Source organism: Musca domestica, unplaced genomic scaffold, assembly GCF_030504385.1.
Source record: "Musca domestica strain aabys unplaced genomic scaffold, Musca_domestica.polishedcontigs.V.1.1 19, whole genome shotgun sequence".
In the NCBI taxonomy this organism is placed as follows: Eukaryota; Metazoa; Arthropoda; class Insecta; order Diptera; family Muscidae; genus Musca; species Musca domestica.
The window spans coordinates 11,142,858-11,161,355 of NW_026712245.1; the positions used below are offsets into that span (position 1 = coordinate 11,142,858).

Sequence of the window (18,498 nt, forward strand, 5' to 3'; positions counted from 1 at the left end):
TAGTTGAAGTGTATTTAAGTACTCACCGTACTGCATTATTGCTCAAAGGCGCCACAGGCATTAGGGTGGGTAAATTGTTTTCCACGGATTGTTGACAATTTTTCGAGGGTTCCTGTATGGTGCTTTGGTGCCACAGATAACTGATAGGGGAGCTGGCGGGGCTGCAAGACTCAGCCAGATTCATGGCATTACTGGCGGCATTCTCTGGTTTCAGTTCATAGGCCCCAGTCAAAATCTCCACACTTTCACCCAAACGCAAACGGAGATCTTCAATTTCGTTTTGTAACATTTCAATTTCTTGAGATTTTTCTTCAAACATTTTTCGCGCATTTTCACGGATTTCTTCGGCCTCGGCTTCCAAATCGGCATATTGTTGTTCGAGCATGTCTTTTTCTTCGATTGGAGAAAGGCGGCCGTCCTTACTGAATTGTTCCTCATATTCACGGACCTTTTCCATTAGCTCAGTGAATTTTTTATCACTTTCCTGTTGTTCTTCTTCGTAGATTTGTCGCTCCTTTTCGAAGAGGGCTCTTTCTTCTGTCAATTTGGCTTGCCAGTAGTCTTCGCAGTCTTCGTAGGCTTTCTGCATCTGTTCTAAGCTAGCCTCCAACTCACGACAGCGTTCTTCTGGTGTGGGTGACGATGACTCTGTGCCATCTCCACTAGCCTTCTGTGTTGCTAATTCTTTAGCCATCTTAAGTTCGTCCTCTAAATCTCTAATGCGTTTACGCAGACTTTCTATTTCTTCGTGGGCCTTTTTCAACGTTTTGGTTTGTTGTGAATTCTGCAATTCAGAATTTAATGCCATCCATTCGCCACTGGTATCACTGTTTTCACTACCGGTGTGAGTTTCATCATTCGCACATTTTCTTAATTTACCCAAACGAGGACTTTCTTCGATTAGCCTAGTTTTTGTAGGCGAATCGCCACGACGTTTGGTAGCTGTGTTTCCGGAATTAGAGTCGCTTTCTTCTTGGTTAGATACGGTAGCTTCTTCTGGTGATGCCAGTGATTTTTTGCTTTTAATTTTCATTTTATTCAACTCATGATGCAAAGACTCAACTTCGGCCATAAGTTCATCATTTTTATCACGTAAATTACAGTTCTCTAACTGTAGTTTTGAGATTTTGTCTACCAAAGTTAAAACTTCCTCATCTGCCATACTCTTGTCATGTGACTCACGATACTGGCCTGCATGTTTCTTTTCATCCATATCGGTTAGTTCACGTTGTAGTTCGATGTTTTTCTCCAACAATTCTGTGATTTGTTTTTGCATTTTATGCTGTTCAGATTCCAAATCTTCATTCTCCTTGCGAACTAATTCCAATTCGGTTTTAAATCTTATTTCATCTTGTTCGAATGATTTTATGCGAGCCTCCAAACGTGAATTCAGATTACACCAGTTTTCTCTGTCACTAGCCAATCGCGCAGTAAGGTCTCTAACAACACCTGCATGTTTTTGTTCCAATAGACGTATCTGCGAATCAAGTTGCAAAGCAAGATAATTAGTAACCGATTAAAGATATGTTTATAAATTCGAGAAAAAAGACTTACTTCTTTTTTGGTAGCATCTTCAAGAGAGGCATGCCTCTCATCAATTTCTACCGCCAATAAAGCAATACGCCGATTGGCATCTTTATTGTCTGACCTGAGTTTGGAATTCTCATCATGCAGTTGCTTGGAAGTTTGTCTTAAGTTCGTCAACTCCACCGACTGCAAGGCCAAACAGGCCTTCATCAATGCCTGCTGAGGTTCTTCGTCCAAATTTGGTATTTCTTCTTCCATCACTTTATTCAATTGGGCCAAATTGATTTCATCACTGTCAAAGCCCAAGGCCAACAAAATTCCACGGCCGTTGGGAATATTGGAACGTTCCCATAAATCCAATATGGTATTTACTGGTAGTGTTTCCATTAAACCAGGAGTATCTAGAGGTAATTTAAAAAAGTTATAATATGTTTACTAATAATAAGAGATTTATTGCTATATTATCTAGTAACCGGAACCTTTAGTACGGAAGAGAGGATTGCAATATAAAATCTACATGGAGATATGTTCCACATTTTTGTATTTTACTTATAGTTGAAAATAATATCAAAAGGAAACAAAAAGACAAACTAAAAGTGACATCGTTAAAGGTGTAGAAATGGAAGTTAGAAAGACAGATATAGGATTGTGCTAGAACTGACTCTACAAAAACACTAAATAGTAGGTGCTTCTTATAAGATGTTTTTTTTTGTTTTGTTTTATATGTATGTTACTACAACTATTTGATTAGAGACCACTCTAGAAAGAGCGTGCAGTTTATACCACCAGCCGTTTTTAATGCTTGTTTTGTATTTGGATTTTTTGTTTATGTTTCTTTAATCTTATTGCCACTAAGTCAATTCAAAACAAACCTTTAGCCAAATGTCCGGTATTTAAATGAGCTTTGCTTAACTCCCATTCATAGGAACTCCAAACAGCGTGCATGGCAGATGAAAGATTTTTCAAACCTAAATTATTTTACGTTTTTTTTTTTTTAATTGTGAATTTGAAAAGTGAAAGAAGTCAGTATTTTTGCTATCCAAATATTACACATATCAAATACAAGTTAAAGCATTACTTGAAGAATATATAAGATACATTGATGTCTGTGAGGACATTGCGGAGACGACTGACAGAACAAAAGCTATACAATCGCGACGAAAGGCTTGGCAGAGAATATATTTCAATAGGTTATGACAATGACACATAGACAAACCAATTTGTGAAAATTGGCCAATTTTAATGATTTGAGTTTGAGTTTATTAGCTGCTTCTGCTGTTGGTGCACACAACATATGTACACTGGCAATTGCTGGAGACAACAACAGTGGTCGGAAGAAAAGAAGCTAGAGTGTGCAGTAAATGTATGGATTGAATTAAAGCGTAATGAGGGCATACTTAGGGAAAGCCAATGACGGTTTTGATGATTGCATACAGATGACAGAATACTACACAAAATCAAAAACAATAATTGTAATTGAAAGTTTTGTTCATCTAAATCTAGGATTTTCAAAAGTATTATAAAGAAGTACCCCCCTCCCTCGCTCTCTTACAATTAAATCCAGAAATCCTATTCTTGGAGTAATTCTTGATGAATGTATTTCCCAGTTTCGTTAATAAGGAATTTGTATGAGTAATGAAAACAAAAGCTCTAGAAGATGATGTTTGCTGAGGTTAAAAGAAAGCACTGACATGTTATGAAAGAAATTCAATTCGAAAATAAAACTGCCTCAGTTAAATCATAATTTGTTTCAAATAATACTTACCAAGAGATTCAACGCTACTGCTAAGTGGTTTCTTTGCTAGCTGTATTAAAGAATCGTTACCAATTTTTGCTTTGTTTTGGAATTTCGTCTTATTCTGGTTGAATAGATTCCTTTGCGCCGGCAACGAAGCACAACGTTTTAGTTTGGTTTCGGTGACGCCAACAGTCTGACGTCGTCTAGTACCAGGTATATCGGTTTGTGAAGTAGATCTCTGGACTTGCTGTGTTATACAGCCACGATGTGAGCTGGAGTCTTTTTCTTCTGTGGAATCTTCTGAGTCCGAAGCACTGGCATCTCCAGTCTTTGAATTATGTGGCCTAGATCGACGTCCATATTTCTTAGTACCCATCACCAGTTTTGGAGAGACTTCGCGATCTGAAGACTCTGGCGGGCTATCCATAAAAGTTTCTTCCTGATCCAGTTGTTGTTGTGGGTTTTCAGATATAACTAACGATCGCTCTATAATTAAAAAAATATATTAGTTGATAGATAGTTTTATGGGAGCAAATTTCCTTCTTACGTAAATATCTAGCCAAATCATCCATTGTTGGATCAATGTATGCTTTGGCCTTTCGATAAAAGAAATGTGTGCCCATTTCGCTAGGTGTGTACGCTTTTAAAGCAATTTTGGCAATATTGTCTGACTTTGTCACAATATGTCTTGAAGACTACTGATGACAATTTTGGAACTACAATGCTTATTTAAATACTATCTCTCCTCTAGCAATCTACAAACAATCAGGTAGAATGTTAAGGCACTAGAACCTTTGCCGAATTAAAAATTCCCACATATGTATGCTAAGCCAACAACTGCTTATGATGTCGATTTACCTGAATCTATAGCAAAAGGAAAGTATAAGACATGCTATAAAAGTCAGGTGTTTCCAATGGTCGAAAACATCTAGGTAATTACTTGGGTAAGCCAAAGCACTTAAAACTGTTTGCGAAGTACAAAAACAATTTGCAAATATATCCTTTAAATGTTCTTTTAGAACATATGGTTTCGTAGGTATGATCATTGTCAACAACATGCGTTATTTACAACCAAACAACGATATTAAAATTACGACAATAAAAATATTCAATAACAAATTACAATCTTCTTTCTAACCGAAACTGCTCAGGTATGCTAAAAATATATGAAACTATTTACCAAAGAGAGGATTTGTTCTAAATAATCAAAAGTCTATAGCCAAACAAAATGTAACAAACCAGGATGAAGTAGAAACGTCACTGATGCTTTTTGAATTAATCTACATAGAGGTTTTTTTTAACATTAAACATATTCGTTTAGCATCGATGTAACTGAATTCACTTTATTTATATACATATTTAAATATTTCGAAATAGTCGAGCTTAATTCAATTGCTGTTTAAATAAAATAAAAAAGTATTACAGGAAAGACCATGGTTTAGGAAAGAGCTATCCGTTGTCATCAGTTTTTTTTTTTTTTTAAAAGGGTAAAAATGGATTACAATCAATGAACGCCAACCCTATTCTCTAACATACTTTATTTTTTATATGAGCTCGAATGTGTATTTTACTTGATATGGGGTTTCTAGACCTATTTTGCTTTAAAAAAATTTCTGTTCAATACAATTTTAACCAACATTTTCTCCTTAATATTGTAGTAGAACAAATGCGTTACGAAATGGATACCAGCCATAAAAAAACAATTACTTCTTTCATGTAGATGTGGCTCTTAATCATGTCATTCTTAATTCAACTACAATTTGCTGTTAAAATGTCTAATGAATTCTAATATTTTGTGAATAATTTTAAAAATATCCTAAGATTGTTGTGACATGTATACACTTAGTTAAGCTATATGATTTTCATAAGTTTTTTATTATTCTTAGTACACAAAAATTATTGTATCATATTTTATTCTGGTGCTAAACCTTTAATATTAGATAAATGGGAAATTAGGTATATTTGGAAATAATAAATTAAATAATAGAAAAAGATTTATAAATTATTATTTTCAACGGGGCCGTGTTTGTTTATCATCGTTCATTGTAATACAACAATAATTTAAAACGTAAGATATGATTGCACTGAAATTATTATAAAGCACATTTATTTAGAATATCGCCAGCAACAATCGAAAAGTGCGATAATAGCTTTATAACCTATTTATAAAGAATAGTCTTTATTGATAAGTTATTTATGTAAATGTATTCGAGGATAAAAGTAACAAGCCAAATACGCGTGGGGATCGAGCCGTTGTTAGGAAACTGCCAAATATGAACTCTAAATTGGAGTTGACAACAACAAAGAAGTAATAGTCGCAAATCCGTTGGACATGCAACTAGGCCTAATTCTACCATTTCAGAGTTATACATCTTTCAAAATATCACATAAAGTAGACAAACCAAAACATAAAACTGTAGTGACAATCATGCTGACGACTTCATTGGAAAAGGGACTATACAAAGGAGAAGGCAAATGTATTTATTGGACGCAATTACAAAATCTATGGCTACAGTTACATTAGGGGTGTAACAAAATATGTACCGATATATCCCAGCTTTAAATTGCTTGTAAACAAAAAGACACATTTGGGTAAAACTTCAGATCTATATAAATTGGACCAAATTCAGACTGCTGTCATTTCTAAGCCACTCGTCCGACAGCTCATTTTATTGTTTACAAGCGTACAAAAGCATTTTGGTAAAAGCATTAAGAAAAAAAGTTATTCGTGATGGAATTCAAGCATGATAGTGTGACTTCTTTATATTTGGCTGGAAAACCACAAGTGGCTATCGTTAGAACACTCCAGCATTTAAATGTGAATAACAGCAACATCAGCAGAAATGGTTCGAAAAGTAAAGAAGCCACTTGATCGTTGATTGTTGCAGTTTTTTTATCTCACCCTGTATAATTAATTCCTGGCCAAGATTAAAAAGTTTATAATGTGGGAAAATCGAAATGGACCGATCCACATACAATGGTTGAGGGTGCATCTACAAATTTATTTATTTATTTATTTGAATTAATTTGTGCAATACAGGGCCTTTTAAACCATAAAATCATATTACATGCTAGCAAAACGTGAGTAACACTTATAAAACAATTAAAAACTTTTTACAACTGTAAATTATTTTACTCTTCGTTGGCTCCCCAACCATAATTATATAAAAAAACAACAAAAAATATACAATAAACAATAACTAAAAAAAACTGCAATACAACATTAAGGTCTGAAACATTAGAAATATGGCTATTCAAAGATTATAAATGTAAATTAAAGTTAAGCTAAAAAGAAGCAAGATAAGTAAAAACTGTCTTCCTAAAAACATTATTAGAATGTTAAAATGTTCTCAGTTGATAATGTAATGGATCCTAATTCCGCGCAATTCGAACTATAAACGATCACGCATTAACATCTCTATAAATCCTTGGTATAATTATTTGAGGATTCCTTGTTGAATGAGAAAACACAAAAATTCTGTGTAGAGATATTGGTTTGCGACATTTAATAATATTTAAAAAAAAATCAACAAGAATTCTATAAGAAACAAAATCATTAAAATAATATCCCAGAAAACGTTTAACATAACTAGATATAGGATTCCTTCGGCGGACGTTATAAACAAATGCAGCCTTCCAAACCATATAGTGTTTTAGACACCAGCACAGCATTGGCTAAATATTTTTTAATACGAAGAGGCATATACACAACTCAAGAATTTGATGACACTATGCTGGTCTATTTCATCAGTTCTCAATAGCCTATTCGTATTTGGAGTTCACACCGACAACTTATATTAGCAAATTATGTAAATGAAAAATACGATAATAAATAGGTAACTTGTTCTTCTTACTAGTCTATACCACCTTCATTGTTCCTTTGTTTTCTAGTTCATCTCGCCAAAGTCAGTATTATTTTTTGACTTTTCGATTAAATTACAAATCTTCACACCGTTGCATGACTTGTATACATGTATCATATTGCAGAAGTTATTAATAATGGGACGTAGTATTCCTTACACCCAGCCAACTAACACACATACTAATAACCCTTATGAGCATGTTAACAGCTAAGCAAATGTCAATCGATTACTAGCATTGTGTAAGACTAATTGATTCTATATATAGACAATGTATTCAAATGGCAATCCAATTTCACAAATACAGATAACATATCTAAAAAGCACAAATTCTAGGTGGGTATGTTATGCGAAATACATTTTGCATATTTGTTAATTGATCTAATTAATATCGTACAGCGCATAAGGAGGTATTTACAAACAAAATAAACTCCTCCTAGTCTTATCTTTGTCAGTTGATAGTGTTTATCGATTTGACGTAATACTTGAGACAGTGAAAGTCTAAGAGTTTCGTGGACGAAGGAATCGCAAAAATTGAACTGATACAATCCGACTTACCCACGACATTTCCATCGTTGGCTTCGACGACCGCTTTGTCGGTTGACTTACTTTGCTCGCTCGTTGTTAAGCTGCTCCCACCACCACCACCATCCAGCTCTGTGCCCAAGAAGTTTAGCAATGCTTCTTTAAAATTCTCAAATGTAACGTGTGAGGTGCGTCCCTCGGCTGCCAAATTGTCAATTAGCACCTTTCCTTTGTCTCTTAGTTCTAGGAGGCCACAAAGCCTCCTTAAGGACTGTTCATCCAGATAGCCACATTGTTGGCTATCACAACTGTTAAACATTTGGAACAATTTCAGTTCATAGGGGTCTTGAGAAAATTCCATGTTTGTTCGTCTTTGCTTTCTTTTTGTTTCTTTCTTATTAGCTGGAAATCAGAACTCAGCCTTATGCTGTCACTGTCGACAATGTTTCTCCCCAATGCTCTGCTCCCGGTTGAGTTTGCAAGACCCCCACATGCAACGACTACGATTTGTTTGATTGTTTGGTATTTGGAGACAAAAAGACGACCACCACCACATAAAAAAACTCGATATTTTTTCAATTCGCAATACTTTTCACGTTTTCTTTTCTTATTTGATTAGCATTTACTATTACACTTAGAAAATGGAGTTGATAGCACCACCGTTTTATAACTTGCGAACGATTTTAATTAGTTAAAGAATAAAAAACTAGATATTATAATTAAATTTTCTTCGTGCGATTTGTTTTCTCTGGGGTGATTTAATTCTTCTTCTTGATAAGCGACACTCTACTTGAAATGATAACAGAATGTTAAATGAAAAGAGAATAAAAAATATAGGGGGGATTTTCATCTCATAAAGCGTTATTATTTGAGAACATCATATGAAAAGATATAAATATATGTATGTATATGTTGTTTTTTTTAATCAATTTTAAAGCATGGTTTAATTTCTATTAAACCATTGTTTTAATAACTGGCATTGTGAATAGCATGGGAGAAAATTAAAATAAAAAAATATAACGACGTCTGCGAAGAGGTGATAATTGCTGCTTGAGTGTCGTATGAGAGTTTTTGTATAATTTTACATCAGTAGCTTATAATCTTAAAATGTTAAATGTTTTTCTTGCATTCACACCTAAAAGGGTCGATTCGAAGAAAACTATACAATTATTCTCAAACTTTATGCAATTTTCTTGCATGTGCAAAGCCAAGATATATAAACAATGCAATTTCTTTAAATTCTCGGAAGCTTTTTTATATTATTCTTTGTGTGTGATGCATTTATGTTTTGCATTTTTTGTCTTACTGCTAAAAAGTGTCAAACTACAAAGTTAGAAATAATCTTTCTCAGTTCAGTGCCAAGTGGATATTTTTTCACCTGAAATTATTCCTTAAAAAAAACGTCGGCACTACCGGTGGGGATCCTTTAAATTAAAATTGCCGTCAGTAAACTTCCCTAGTATATATCAGGACTACAATTTGTCTAAATCTGTTCTTGCGTCATTATTAAAATGTTTCTATTTGTATTGACAGTTAATACAACAACAAGTTTCTATGTTTTTGCTGTTGTTGTTATTCCTGTCATCCTTCATGCATTCTGGGAAGTTTTCAATCAATTGATGATAGTCGGTCCTTCTGCAAGATAAATGCTTCTTTCCTACTTTTCGAGCACTGTTTTTTAGTGTTTTAGCGACGTAATCATTTTTCAGTGAATGACAAGAGAACGCCGTCAAACATCGTCGGGAAAATGACGCTTTGTCGCCGCCATGGCAACAAATCGGCTACGCTTTCATACATTCTTACTTCACACATCATTTGTGAGATGAGGAAAATATTCTTTTCTTCTTAATTTTTGAGTTTTTTGTTTAATTAATGGTAATTGTTGTTGGTTTAATCCGAATGCATTGAATGCAGTGTATAAAACGTATTTGAGTTTAAGGCCTGTTCCGAAGGGCGCCAGGTGAACTGAAAATAATCAACAAGAAAACGTACGAACGAGTTGGTTGTGGAGTCTCGAAAAAATCGACAATTCTGTCGCGGCTGACGCGGGGTTATTTACATCCCAAATAAGTGGAAACTGACAACATTGCATTTGTTTATAAGGTGGTGCAACTTATTCTGTCAGTGGAGGAAGGGACCGTTGCAAAAAGTGTGGAACGGGAGTCTTTGATTGCGGACCATGAATTCATACATGAGACAGTCATCTGTGTCCGCCGATCAGATGCACAGTTTTCTCAAGGACAAACAAGCATGGGAAAACGCCATCGCTTTGTATCAGGGTCCGGATCCATTGGACCATTGGTGGAATTATATTTGTTGGTATGAAAATCATGGCCATGGTGATCCCGATAATAAATTTCGTGAAACGCTGGAGAGGTGCCTAACGCTGTACGAGCACAGTGATTACTACAAACAGGATTTGAGAATGGTGCGCTTATGGTTAAAATACATCGATATGCAAAACAATCCATTGCATTTCTATCAAGTGCTCCATCAGCGTGGAGTCGGCAAACAAGCAGCTTGCTTTTATATCGGTTGGGCTACATACTATGAGTCGATCAATAGCTTCAAAGAGGCTGAAGCAGTTTACAACTTGGCCTTTCAAGAAAAGGCGCAACCATATGCAGACTTGCATCACGCCCATAGCAAATTGATGTACACCAAATCGGTACATGCCCAGCAACTGCTTCAACAACAACAACATCCTGCCTATGTTCACCAAAATCCACCAACAAATGTTTCGGTTGGTCTCCATGTCCAACAGCAAACACAGCCCCATCAAGTACAACAATATCGTCAGCAAGTTTCCTATCAGCAGGCAACAACCGTTCCCAACCCAACTATGGCATCGCAACCGTCAGTATCTCATCCGCAGCAGGCACATTCTTCGGGAGGACATCAGCAAACCCATCAAGTTTACCATCAACAACAGGTCCATAACCATTATACATCTACAGTGCAGCAGCAAGTTCATGTACAGGCGAATCAGCAGCAGCAACAGCAAGTCCATGTCCAACATCATCCACAACAACCGCCACATTCGATGTCAACAGCTGTCCACCAAGCACAACCGCAAACTGTCAATGCGACACAAATATCACATCATGTGTACAATGTTCAACAGACAGCAACCCACCAGGCAACGCCGAACCTGAGGTCTGTGCCGGTAGAGCAACAGTTACCGGCTGCCACTACCAATATGACACGCCAACAATATGAACGGGCGTTAGAGGCTTCAACAAAACACCAAAACACAACAACAACAACATGCACACAACCATCAACAACAGCTGCAACCAGCAGCTCTTCCATCCAGGTTCCCGGTCTAGATGCAAATATAAAATTCCCAGCATATTGTCGTAACAATCATGAAACGTGGCAACCTGCCCTCTTTCTGGAAGAACCAGATGATCCTCAAAAAATATGTTATTATGCTAAAAGTACGGTATATCCTCAAGGTCAAGGCGTTGAGTATAGCCCGGAAGAGATTAGAGCGAGGCGATATAAACAAAAAATTGCAGAACTGAAACAAAAGCAACAGCAACTTATGACAGAAGTACAACAGAAAAATCAAACACATCAGCTACAAACACAAGCTCAAGCCCAACAAAGTCATGTCCAAGTACAAGAGATAGGTTCCTTAAAGAGCGAACCTACCCATCATCATCAGCAGCAGCAGCAACAAGCGACTACGCAACACTATTACGTTCAACAACAGCAACATGTACAACATAATAACATTTATTATCAATCACAGATTCAGCAACACCAACAGCAAATTAATCAAATTCATCACAAGACGAATCATGTGGCCACTAATTATCAAGCTGGATACCTTCAACAACAACAGCAGCAGCCACAACAATATACTACAGCTTCCACAGAAGATGATGAAGAAGATGAAGTTGAAGAATATGCTGGAGCCGATACAGAGGGTCAGGAAGACGACAATCCCGATACAGAGGAGGAAGACCAACAGCATCAACAATATCAACAAAGACAATACTATCATCACCAGCATCAACAACAACTCCACTATCAAAATAACGCTGTTAATACCCAAGATGATTTGGAAGACCAAATCGAAGCTTCTACGATACGTTTTAGTATGCATACGCCTAGCCAGGGATCTCAAAATAAAACGCTTAAAATCAAATTCAAAAAAGAAAGACCCAGCACCGGCACCGAGACTCCTAATGGTAATAATAATAGCTATAGTGCTTACACAATTGAGAGAATATATCATCAGCCAGAGGTAAGAACCTTGACTTTTCTATTATTCTTCTTTTTTCTCATATATTTCGTCTTTCAGATTGACTCGCCAACATTGCCTGAAAATGCATTGAAACGCAACAATGGAAACAACCACAGTTTCCATCCATATATTCTGGGCCAAACTTCAACGCCAAAGACTTCCGCTAAGCGACAAAAATCATCGAAATTAAAGAAAGTTTCTAATAATTGTCACGTTTTGGCTTGCCATAATAGTAATTCATCATCCGCCGAAAATGGCCATGTAAACGCACTCAATGCTAGCAATAACAATAACAGTTTATCCAAGATCTCTTCGGATAACAACAACAAATCTCATCTTAATGCCACATTCAATGATAATGCCAACTATTCATTCTCAAGTGCAGCCGCTTTGGACAACTCAAATTGTTCTCTGTCCAATGCTGTGGGTCGTCTCAATTTCCGTGATGCCTCAGCGCTTAATAATACCACACTGAATCAAAGTAATGCCGTTGATATATCCACGTATCAAGAGAATTCCTATTTCTCTACCCAACATGATGTTGAGGCAAAAGAACGACGTTTGGCTAAAGCATTAGAGACTATTGAACGTCATATGGCCAAAGAAGCTATCGATCCCTTTAGCAGTGAGTTGTGTAAGGCTTTTCTTACAAAGCTCGATTTTCCCGGAACGGAAAGCGAGGCCCATGATAATTACAAGATTATACAAACACCACTACCAAAAATCGCCAATACACGACAACTGACATTAGGCGATGGCATGCAATTTAATATCGATAAAGAGATTGGCCGTGGTTCCTACGGATCGGTGTATAAAGCCACAGATGCTGTTACGGGCGCTGTTGTAGCGCTGAAATTCCAGAAACCTGCAAATACTTGGGAAATCTATATATGTGATCAGGTATGTTACTACTGTAATTAAGTGTTAAATTTGTCGGTAAATATAACCTGCAATAATTGTAGTGGTTGTAGTCTTGATTGTGTAGCAAATTTTTAGGCGCCTAATTAATATTGATGTTTCTTTAATTGCTCACAGGTTTTAAAGCGTATAAAGTCACCCAATATCTTACCCGGCCTTATGGATATATCTACAGCTATTATTGCGCCCAATGCCAGCATCATTGCTACCGAGTTTTCGCCCTATGGCTCATTGTTGGACATCAACAATAAGATTCGCCAGGCTACCACCAAAGTTATGCATGAATCATTGGTGATGCACTTTTCCGCACAAATATGTAATATAATCAGCCACCTGCATCAGAACAAAATAATCCATGCCGACATCAAACCAGATAATTTTCTTTTGATGCGTGTGCCCAGCACTGATCTACATTTTCCTTCATTACGTCTAATTGATTTTGGCTGTGCCATCGACATGACGTTATTCCCCGACGGCGACAAGACGAAATTCCGGAAAGTTATACAAACGGACGGCTTTACCTGTATAGAGATGCAAGAGGGGCGCTCCTGGTCATACGAAACCGATCTATTTTGCATTGCGGGAACAGTGCACGTCATGCTATTTGGTGAATATATGCAATTGCAGAAGCGCGGTGATACTTGGGACATAAAACAGAAACTGCCACGTTATCTAAAGAAACACGTCTGGACGCAATTCTTTGGTGATATTTTAAATATAAAATCGAATAAATTGCCCAATTTGAGTGAGATGCGCAATATTTTTGAGGAAGAAGCTGCCAAAATGGACTCAGAATTGCAGAAACAAATGCGTACCCTATCAAATATTTTGCATAGACGATAAGTTTTTAATAATTTTAGGCATATTCTTTAATCTTAAAACCCCATTAACTTCAGACGAGTTCAATATTTTTCTTTGGTAAATATATTTAGAAGTGATGATTATGTTCTAATGTTGTACATGCGCTTACTATTTGAAAAAAAAAGTAGTTGGCCTAAGGATAGTAGCAACTATATTCTACGCCGAAGCGTTTTTTTACGGCAACAATAACTTTATTGCGTTATTTTTCATTGTTTAAGAATATGCATCTATGTTTTTTATCTATTTTGCAAACTAACTACTTGTTTTAATTTTTCCACCATCATGAAGTCCATAATTGTTGGCAGATATCAATTATACAAAAATTGGAAGTGTTTTTTTAAGTTCACTGCTAAATGCATTCGCTCTAAATTGAACAACAGTTGGGTATTTAACAAATCGATTACAACTATAAAAGGTCCATATTGGCACGTATAACATACACACACAAATAAATATATAAATTTATTTGTAGTTATTGTCCAACAAACAGTTTACTACTAACAACAAATTAAATACTTAATATTATTTTTCTCTGTGTAAATAAAAAGAAGCAAATTCAAATTTCCATTAAAGAAAGATTTAAAAATCGAGAAGTGAAAAAGTAATTAACAACACAACTAAACAATATTGTATGTAAAATAAATCATATATAACTATAATTATTCATTATTGTAATAGGTTTAAATACAAATTAAATAAAATAAAAAATACACGTTCGTTTCTTTTTAATTCCAATCAAACCAACAAGCATGAATGCAAGAATGCATAACAAGGAGATTAATAGATCTGATCCTTGTTGGTACAAGAAGATGATATTTTAATATAAATTTTATAGTACAGCCAATTCGACTTGCACTGTTCTGTTTTTTCATTGCGCTGAAAATGCATCTCGTTAAAATTCCAACTACTTTGTATGTAACGATTGGTGGACTTATGTCAGTTAACTCATGTTTTTTTATATGGCTGTCATTTAAGAGTTGTAACTCCAACAAATTAATAACACAGACCCTGTACATCTTATATTATTGATAAGCATAATGTTCTTAAGACCATGCATGTTTGCCTGTCTGTATGTTGCAAATAACGTTGGTACCCAAGGATGTGTTCAAAAATATTGTACTTAAAATATACATCAAGTTTGAAGATAGGCTTCATCCCCCATGTGACGGCATCATCCTATGTTTTGTTTCAGCAGGAATTACAAAACATATTCAATATTTAAAAAAATAGGTTTATATAATGGTACAATAAAAAGGTAAGGTACAAATAAAAGGTATGCCCACACACAATTTTGTGTATGTATTTAGTGTTTTAAAAATTAAAAAGTTAAAAAGTATCAATCGGTTTTACCGACAGTTGTATACCCTCAGCCTAGCGTTATGAGTGTTCAAACTGTTCACGCTTTATAGGGGAGCTACTAAAAGGAGTGGGAAGGAAATCTCTGGTTGAGAGATATTTGTAGAAAAGCATTGCTGATTTGTTTCGAAAGTTATGAGAAATATAAATACTGTCTTTGTGGGGTAGATCTGTAGTATGATTTTGTAACTCATTTTTTAAGTTAATGAAAAAATCGGTAACTTTGAAACCCAACATTTTGATATAAAAATAAGTTAATATTGAAAATATTGGTATCTATCGGTAAGTTTAAGCGACTACTTTGATTTCGTCGCTAACTTAACATAAATTTGGTTAATTATGGAATTTAAAAGCATTTTAATTTTACCGAATTACCCACAAGTAAAAAAACGTTAAGTTCGGCCGGGCCAAACTTTTAATACCCTCCACCTTAGGGTAAAGGAAACATTAGAAGAAATTTGGCAACAACCATTACAATGTCGAATATTTGGAGGTATCGTTATATGGGGGCTATACCAAATCGTGGACCTACACATGCAATGTTTCGCCAACGGAGCTAGAACCCATTATGACCTACAAATACCAATTTTTAGACCAATCCGCGAAAATATGTGGCAAAAATTATCAAAATACCGAATATAGGGAGGTACCGTTATATGGGGGCTATACCAAAACGTGGACCTATAATTACAATGACTCGCCACACGAACTGGGACCCATTATGATCTACAACTACCAATTTTCAGAGAAATTCGTGAAAAAATGTGTCAAAAATCATCAAAATACCGAATATTGGGAGGTACCGTTATATGGGGACTATACCAAAATGTGGACCTATACATACATTGTTTCGCTACCGGAGCTGGAACCCATTATGACCAACAAATACCAATTTTCAGACAAATCCGTGAAAAAATGTGGCATAAATCATCAAAATACCGAATATCGGGAGGTACCGTTATATGGGGATTATATCAGAACGTGGACCGATATATCTCATTTTCAATACCAACCATCCTAACACAATACAAATTGCTCTGCTAAATTTTGGCGCTCTACGTCAAATAATGTGGGCTGTATCGTGATTTCAACAGACAGACAGACGGACATCGTTAAATCGACTTAGAATTTTATGCTGATTATGAATATATATACTTTATGGGGTCTACGAAGAATATTTAACCCTTTCAGTGTCAATGAAAATTTTTGTCGAGATAAAAATCTGAAATTCCGTACTAATTTACTAAAATGTGCTCAGAAATTCGAAAACGAAACTAATAGAATAGAACTGCAATATTTTTAAATAGCGAACGTGTCTGTTATTAAAAAATATCAAAAATAACGGTTCGTAAGAAAAACAAAAAATGGCAAAGAAAGAGAGTACTTTTAAATGTCAAATATATTTGACAAAAACACTGAAAGGGTTAAGGATGTTACAAACGGAATGACAAAGTTAATATACCCTAGCTACAGACATGAACATGTATTTGTCGGAACACTTGCCGAAATGTTGCAAAGTGTTTACATTTTCTTCAGTAGTTTCTTTCACAATTTGTGTTTATTATACCCAAAAACAGCATTTCGTAAATATTCTGTTTGGAGGCAGTCTGGATCTATTTTTTATGAAAAACTAAAACAAAACAGATAAAATCGAAACAAACAGATAAAATCGGTTATATAAATATATTTTGATTTTCGTTATGGTTATTCAAACTGTTGAACCTTCACAAGAGAGGTTCCGAAGGAGTGGGCCATTTTTTTTCATTTCGTATCTGACATAAGTCTGATAAATATATTAGAACTTATCATATTTAGATTTTTGTTTTTTGAGACATTTCATAATATTTCCAAATTTCGCGTTCTATGAGAGTTATAATTATTTAAAATTTTGACCTGTTGTGGGGGAGGTACCAGAAGGAGTAGCCCGATATTGTCCATCTTCAAAACATATCTTGTGTTGATAGAAGAATTGAGATGCGTCGAGTTTAAAAGTAATTGGATGCTCATTTCGGATGCTCAATGGGTTTTCCTAATTTTGACCCTTTGTGGGGGTGGCACTAGAAGGTGTGGTCCGTTCAATATTGAAATGTGCGAAATTAATCGAAGATAATCGGACTCTTAGTTAATTTTTTATAAACGTTTTATTATTCAAAATGTTGACTCTTTGTGGGGGAGGTATCAGAAGGAGTGGTCCGATATCTACCATCTTCACAAGTATTGGGGTGTATAAAATTTCAAAAGAATCGGATACTCATTTCCCGTTTAATGAGCTTCATGGTTAGTCCGACCGACACCGATATATTCCATTTTCCCACCACACCTTGGATCAATAAATATAATTGTGTGTAATTTGAGGACTATCGGACCCTCACATAACATTTTATGATCCTCAAAATGTTGATCCTTTGTAGGGGAGGTCTCTGATGAAGTGTACCGATATTGTTCTTTTTCGCACCTGACTTAGCACTGATGCAAATATTACGATTCGCCAAGTAGGAGCAAAATTGGATTATCATTTCCATTTCTGTGCAGTAACATTTTTTTTTTTTTGAAAATTTTGACCTTTTGTGGGGGAGGTGCCAGAAGGATATTGTCCATCTCCGAAATCGATCTATGTTTGACAATAATATTACAATGTACCAAGTTTAGACCAAATCGGATACTTTCTTAAAGAGTTACCTTGCGCGCCAGCCAGACAGATGGACGGACATCGCTGGATCTACTCCAAATGTTCTAAAATGGATTTGGTCCAAAGAGACCTAGGGTCTAAACCCGTTATTTCGATGAGGCACGTTTCGGTCGTATCAAATGATATATACCCCCTGTAGCCATATGGCTGAGGGTATAACGAGTATATAGAGAACTATGTGATAAACGGTAAAACTATTAGACTTAAATGTAACAACAAATATAGCATTTAACATAAGATATTTGAAATATCGTCTAATGTAATTAATAATTGTGGTCCATTGAAATATAAGTGTTAAGACTGGAAATTGAACCCAACATCTTCAAGTTGCTAACCTACTTCTAAATTGATTATAATTCTTCATTTACAATAGTTTCTTTAAATATATGCTCCACCAATATGTGGGTTAGGCCTTTTGGAATTTAAAAAAAAAAAAAAACAATACCATCAGACGCAACCCATACAGCTTCAGAAATTATGAAGCCGATTCTCAACAATTTTAACTGGTTGAGCACAGTCACATGTTATCTCATTTCCTTAGAAATTTTCCGAATAATGACAAAGGAATTCCTTATACAAATTAAGAAAAATCACTCATTTTGCTAACACAAGAAATTACCTTTTAAGTTATGATTAAAGTTCAGATTCTCTGCCAAACAAACATGAACTAAGTACTAACGTGTATGTCAAAGCTTTCCCAAGATCAGTTGACTTTACACCCACTCCCGGGTTGTCCTTACAAATCATTACCAAGAAACAACGGCGTTGT

General features: G+C 35.5%; 2 protein-coding genes across 8 annotated transcripts in view; one reads left to right on the forward strand and one right to left on the reverse strand.

Annotated features, from left to right (window-relative positions):
- LOC101887277 (blastoderm-specific protein 25D) overlaps positions 1–18,498 on the reverse strand; it is a 34,468-nt gene that overhangs the window by 5,725 nt on the left and 10,245 nt on the right. For 2 of the 7 annotated variants that reach the window (XM_005180158.4, XM_005180157.4), the window contains exons 1-5: positions 7,684–8,429; positions 3,293–3,751; positions 2,400–2,495; positions 1,555–1,928; positions 27–1,477 (exon numbers count right to left, since the gene is read on the reverse strand). In XM_005180158.4, the coding sequence (XP_005180215.1) occupies positions 27–1,477; positions 1,555–1,928; positions 2,400–2,495; positions 3,293–3,751; positions 7,684–8,011 (2,708 nt within the window). In that variant the 5' untranslated portion in view covers positions 8,012–8,429. Of the gene's footprint in view, positions 1–26; positions 1,478–1,554; positions 1,929–2,399; positions 2,496–3,292; positions 3,752–3,812; positions 4,324–7,683; positions 8,430–18,498 lie in introns of those variants that run through there. The other 5 variants (XM_005180159.4, XM_011292853.3, XM_011292854.3 and 2 more) reach the window with 5 other exon arrangements.
- LOC101901741 (probable serine/threonine-protein kinase fhkB) lies at positions 9,423–14,161 on the forward strand. The gene is made up of 3 exons (XM_005180156.4): positions 9,423–11,905; positions 11,963–12,805; positions 12,941–14,161. The coding sequence occupies exons 1-3, from the start codon at positions 9,830–9,832 to the stop codon at positions 13,664–13,666; spliced, it is 3,645 nt and encodes a 1,214-aa protein (XP_005180213.2). The 5' UTR covers positions 9,423–9,829; the 3' UTR covers positions 13,667–14,161.

Coding starts and splice junctions, on each gene's coding strand:
- LOC101901741 (XM_005180156.4), top strand. CDS start 9,830: ATGAATTCATACATGAGACAGTCATCTGTGTCCGCCGATCAGATGCAC. Junction 11,906..11,962: donor GAATATATCATCAGCCAGAG/GTAAGAACCTTG, acceptor TTCGTCTTTCAG/ATTGACTCGCCAACATTGCC. Junction 12,806..12,940: donor AAATCTATATATGTGATCAG/GTATGTTACTAC, acceptor AATTGCTCACAG/GTTTTAAAGCGTATAAAGTC.